We start from the raw sequence: 6000 nt of genomic DNA on the forward strand, positions 1-6000 counted from the left end.
CCAAATATATACTAGGTGTTTTTTTTTTAATTAACCATGTTTCTAGAGCCATTTTAGGTTCCTAGCAAAACTGAACAGAAAGCGGATGTTTCCCATACACCCCTTGCCCCCCCACGCAGCCCCCCCCCATCAACAACCCCCACCAGAGGGGACACTGGTCACAAATTCATAATCTATATTGACATGTTGTAACCACCCAGAGTCCACAGGTTACACTACGGTTTACTCATGAGGTTGTAAATTCTGTACCTTTGGACAAATGTAGAACAACAGTTTCCACCACTGTTGTGTCCTACAGAGTAGTTTCACCGCCCTAAGAAATCCTCTGCGCTCTGCCTGTCATCCCTCATTCCCCCAGGCCCTGGCAACCACCGATCTTTGTACTGTCCACACGGTTTGGGTTTTTCCAGAACGTCACACAGCTGTAATCCTACAGAATACAAGGCTTCCAGACAGGCTTCTTGCCCTTAGCAATATGTATTTAGCTTACCTCCATATTATTTTTTTACGACTTGATAGCTCATTTCTCTTAGCACTGAGTAACTCATGGTTTGGAGGCGTCCATATATCTCTTCACCAGCTGTGGGACATCTTGGTTTCTTCCAGGTTTTGGCAGTTATCAATAAAGCCTTTACCAACATCTGTGTGCAGGTTTTCGTGTGGACATAAGCTTTCAACAGCTTTGGGTAAATACCAAGGAGTGTGATTGTTGGATGATATGGTAAGAATAGTTAGAATGAGTTAGCTTTGTAAGAAACCCCCCGAATCATCTGAAGTTTACACCATTTTTGCATTCCCCCCAACTGGGAGCAAGGGTTCTTGCTCTGCTTCCTCACCGGCATTTGGTGTTGTCAGCGTTCCAGATTTCACCTATTCTAATAGGTGTGTTGGTGGTGTCATCATTTTAATTTCAATTTCCCTCCTGACATAGGACATGGAGCATCTTTTCATCCACTTATCTGACATCTATGTATTGTCTTTGGTGAAGTGTCTGTTAAAGCCTTTGGTCCATTTTTAAACTAGCTGTTTGTTTTCTTATTGTTGACTTTTAAGAGTTCTTTGTATATTTGGGGGCAGTTCCTTATCAGCTGTGTCTTGTGAAAATATTTTCTCCTGGACTGTGGCTTGTCTTTTCATTTTCTTGACACTGTCTCTCGGAGAACAGGCATGTTTAACTTTAAACGAAGCCCAGCGTATCAATGATTTCTTTTAGGACCATACCTTTCGTGTTGTATTTAAAAAGTCATCACAACTCCCAAGTTCCTGTCAGTTTTCTCTTATCTTATCTTCTAGGGGCTTTCTAGTTTCGCATTTTACATTTATGTCTGGGATCAGTTTTGAGTTAGTTTTGGTAAAAGGTGTAAGGTCTATTTCTAGATTCATTTTTTGCATGTGGATGTTCTAGTCTTCCCAGACCATTTGTTGAAAGGACTATCTTTGTTCTATTGCATTGCTTTTGCTCCTTTGTCAAAGACCAGTTAACTATATTTATGTGGGTGTATTACTGAGTTCTTTATTCTGTTCCATTGATCTATTTATCTATTCTGACACCAACACTGTGCTATCTTAATCACTGCAACTTTATAGTTAAGTCTTCGAGTTGGGTAATGTTAGTCTTGAAACTTTGTTCTTCTTCAATACTGTGCTGGTTATTCTGGGTCTTTTGCCTCCACATAAACTTTAGAATCTGTTTGTCAATACCCACAAAATAACTTGCTGGGATTTTGACTGGGATTGCATTGAATCTAGAGTTGGGAAGAACCGATGTCTTGACAACACTGAGTCTTCCTATCCATGAACATGGTATATCTCTCCCATTTATTAATTTTGTTCAACAGCGCTTTGTAGTTCTCACATAGACCTTGTACATATTTTGTTATGTTTATACCTAAGTATTTCATTTTGGGGGGTACTAATCAAATGGTATTATAAAATTTTAGAACTGTTGTGATTAGATGAGTATATGGCATGTACTGGCACAGACAGCCTGAATCTAAGCAGGCCCTGAGACATTTCATTATTAATGCACTCTGGACTTTATCCTACAAGGCTTAGGCAGCCAGAGATTTTCCTGAGTTGGGGGTGAAGTTGTTCAGAATCCTGGTCAGCTGACCAACTACAAGGAAAGTAAAGGCTTTCCATGCCCTGGAAAGCCTCCTGGGAAGGCTGTAGGACAGTGGAGGGGCTGACCCTTCTGAGCCTCTCCAACCTTAGGGGAGGAAGTGTTCATCTTTCAAGGGGCCAGAAACCCAGATAGAGGAGCTCTGGGAAAGGTACAGGCTTTAGTTCAATTCAGTTCAATTAGCCAAATGTTTATTAAGCAACTGCTAGACACCAAGCACTGTTCATGCCCCAGAGACACATCAGGGAAGAAAACTGACAAAGAACCAGGACTTGGGCAGCTCACCATCTAGTGCCAATTTATGAAAACTGAAGCAGAAACACAGATCCCCTGTGGAGGAAATCCCGCAGACAGGAGCATGCCAGTGGGAAACCCTCAAGAGAAGGAGAATATGCATGGCAAGGGCCCCAAAGCTCTTGTGCAAGGGGTCATGCGGAAAGGCACTGGTAATGCCAGGAGGGAGGCAGAGATGCTGGGGGTGATGACAAGCAGGACATGAGTCTGCCCTGGGGCAAGACAGGGGAGGGAAAGGAAGAAGCCTTAAGCTGGGGAAGGCAGCTTTTGGTTGAAAACTTTCAACCCTTTTCTATACCACAACTTGGTCAAAATGTCCTTGTCTACAATAGGCTGAGAGGAGAAATCCAGGCACTGTGAACTCTGGCTTGGCAGGAGGCCCAGACTTAGCTTAGGAATGTCTTGAGTCTGAATGAGGTTGAAAGCCATGGGGAGAGGCAAGCTGAGAGTGCAGACGGAGGGGCCGTGTGCCCTTCTTTCAGAGGTCCTTCTGGGCTGATTCGGAAGCAACCTGGGCGGGCCAGATGGTAACGCACATGGGAAGGTCCTACGCTGACCGTACAGCCTCTGTTCCTGTTCTCAGAAAGGACTGGTCAGTGAGAGTACAGGGCAGCACGTCTAAGCTCCCAAACTGGTTTTGTTTTTCCTGCTTGTCAAGCTGTTCCTTGCAGACTGTTTCTCTGCGAATCTCTCGAAGGAGCCAGATGCTTTTGTGCAGATAATCCGTGGTGACTTCAGGGTTTTCATTTGAAAAGGTGTTGCTCACAGAAACCAAGAGCTGAGTCACACCCTTAGCTACAGAAATCTACCCTGACACGGACACTTACCGTGTGAGGAAGAGTCCAAATTTTTGGAGTATTTTTCTCCTAAACACTCCAAAATGGGGAGTGTTTGTATGCCATAGTTCAAAATGTTCCTTTCTCTGTTTCAAGCATCATCATGTTGGTCATGGTCGGCATCCCGGGGCAGGGAGGAGCTGAAGCAGAATTCATGCATCTCACAAAGAGGCCCTGTGCAGGGAGTGAATCATCTGTGGGGAGAAAAGGCACTGGAGCGTCGTGGACATGAGTGGTACAGAAGTGAGAGAACACTCCCAGGACTGGAGCAACCGTTGCCTGTTTGTCAGAAGGGAGGGTCCACGGGAGCCTGGAAAAGAGGTTTTGGCCAAAAGTGTAATACAAATCAGTAATATAAACCGGTATTAACTGGCTGGTCCCGGAGATGGTTGATGCCATATGCTCCCATCAGCTCAACGCCAGATCCCTGGGCACCGCACTTGGACAGTGAGGCAGCTGACACGCACAAAGGACACCTTGGTAGTTCATGGCACTAAGCTAGAACCCGGCTCTCTCAGCTCCCAGGTCCTGCAGGCAGGTGTCCTATATTCCTGGAGGGCCGTGCTTCTTTCATGAAGGTGTGTAAGAATTGAGAGGTCACCCGGTCTTTGAGGGGCCAAGGGAGAGTGCACACACACTCACAATGACCTCCCAGACTCTGTGTGACCCCTGGTGTCCCCTCCTCCTCACCTTTATCCCTCCTGTGATCCGTTTACTTGCACTTCACCTAGAATGCAAGATTCCTGAGAAATGAAAACAAGCAAACCAACACGCCAACTCACATGCTTTGCAGCTGATTTTCACCTTTTATGAAACAATTTTTGCTGGTTGCAGTGGCTGAAATTTTTAGGACAAAGAGCATTGAAAGTGGATCAGACCGACCCTGACCCCCTAGTTCTGTCTCTCAGCAGCTGGGTGGTCTGGGGGTGTGAACTAATGTAGGGGTAAAAGGGTTCACAACACCCACCTCAGACATGAAAGGATAGAGAGAAGGTACCAGAACATGCTGACTGTAAAAAGGTACCCTAGGCGTGGTCGTGATTGTTATTTTAATGAGTTATTTTGTATCTCACTGTCATAAGTAATCAAGAGAAAAATGAGCTGAGTTTCAGCTTTGCTTTAGAAAAAAGTTAAGGGACTATCACAGACACATTCTGACAGGGGGAGGAAGAGAGGGAGCAGGAGGGAGGGGAAGAGAGAGAGAGAGAATCCTAAGCAGGCGCCATGCGCAGAGTGGACAGACCCAGGGCCCTGTCTCTCCGCGAGATCATGACCTGCGCTGAAACCAAGAGCCGGACATCACCCGCCGAGCCACTCGGGTGCCCCGAGAAAAGATGTTTCCTAAAGGTCAGTCCTTTGGGAAAGAAAACAGCTCAACCGCGCATGTATCAACAGTCCAAAAACGCCAAATGTAGGAAAACAAAGAGTTTCTGAAACTGAGTGATATCAGGTTGGGCCAGCCGCCCGGTCCGCCGCTGCACCCAGACCACCGCGCTTAAGGCCGAGCGCGCACCGCCTGGACCCGCACAGCGCCCGCGACCCCGGTTCCCGCGCGCCTCCCGCGAAGGGCGCGGAAGACCGTGGCCCCGGCCCGGGCCCGCCGACACCCCACCCCCGCCCGCGGTGCGGTCCCGAGTCCGGACACGGCGTTTCACACGCTGCTCTGGGAGTCCCTGGAGAACCGCGGGCGTTCGTGGGGGAAGAAGGACAGCGCTCCGGGGCCGCCGCCGCAGTCCTGGCGCTCGATCGACCATCGCTCCCGCCCTACACGCGGTGCCCAGCCCCCACCCGCCCGCGTCACGCAGTCCCACGACGTCACGCCGACCGCCTGCCCGACAGCGCCGACGCGGGGGCCCCCCGGGGCTGCCAGTCCGCCCACCCAGGCGCCCCCACGCGTCCGGCCCCAGCTGCTCTCCGGCAGGGACCCTCCTTCCGGGAGAAGCTGAGGCGGGGGGCCTGACCCGGGGGCTCACCCTGCCCTGTCTGCTGCCCACGTGCGGTCGGGGACGAGCCCGGGGGTCCTGGGCCGCGGCCAGCTGCCCCAGGCGGCCGAGAGGAAGGGGCCTGGGTCCGTCCCTCGCGCCTCATCCCCGACCTTAGGTACCGGTCCCCGCGCCCCCCCGGCCGGTCCCCCTCGACCCCGGGGTCTCGGCCTTCGTGAGGGGCAGGCCCCGTTCCAGACGCCCCCGCTGAGGGCCAGCATCCCGCCCCCGCCGCGCCGCCCGGCCTCGCCCCGCGTCCTCTCACCCCGCCGCCGTCGCTCCCCGCCGCGTGCAGCAGTCGGTGTGCGTCGTGGGGCCCGCGCCATCCCCGCCGGACTGCGCAGGCGCGTCGCCTCCCCTGCCCGCCGCTGGGGGCGCCGTCTCAGCCGGCCGCCCCCCTCCCCCCGCCCCCGCCACCGTGTCCCCTGGGAGCTGCCATCTGTCCTGCGCCTTCACCGACCTCCCCCAAGCCTGAGTCCCTGGGCTCCACCGCCCCTTCTGCTGGGTGGACCCAGGGAGGCACAGGGCGACCACAGCACCCCGGAGGCCGTGCTGCAGGCCCCCCCTCAAACTGCCTGGGGCTTTTCCCGAGTTAGGGTGGCAGGAGGGCCCCCAGGGAAGTCCCGGAGGCCCAGAAGAGGGTGAGGAAAGGACAGGCCTTTGGGATAGGCCCCCTGTGAGGTAGCCTGTGAGCCCTCTGGGCCAGGAGGTCCCATGCCAGGTCCCCCCCCCCCCGCCCCCCACATCTGCTTGCACTTCTTCAAGC

The 6000-nt window shown here is 52.2% G+C and overlaps 1 protein-coding gene across 1 annotated transcript in view; it reads right to left on the bottom strand.

Moving 5' to 3' along the window:
• Positions 1-5568, bottom strand: part of FAM3B (FAM3 metabolism regulating signaling molecule B) — a 53613-nt gene extending 48045 nt beyond the window's left edge. Inside the window, exon 1 of the mRNA XM_047719800.1 lies at positions 5500-5568. Coding sequence (XP_047575756.1) covers positions 5500-5560 — 61 coding nt within the window. The 5' untranslated portion in view covers positions 5561-5568. The remainder of the gene's footprint in view (positions 1-5499) is intronic.
• Positions 5569-6000: the final 432 nt, after the last annotated feature.

Source organism: Lutra lutra, chromosome 1 (assembly GCF_902655055.1).
Source record: "Lutra lutra chromosome 1, mLutLut1.2, whole genome shotgun sequence".
Taxonomy (NCBI): Eukaryota; Metazoa; Chordata; class Mammalia; order Carnivora; family Mustelidae; genus Lutra; species Lutra lutra.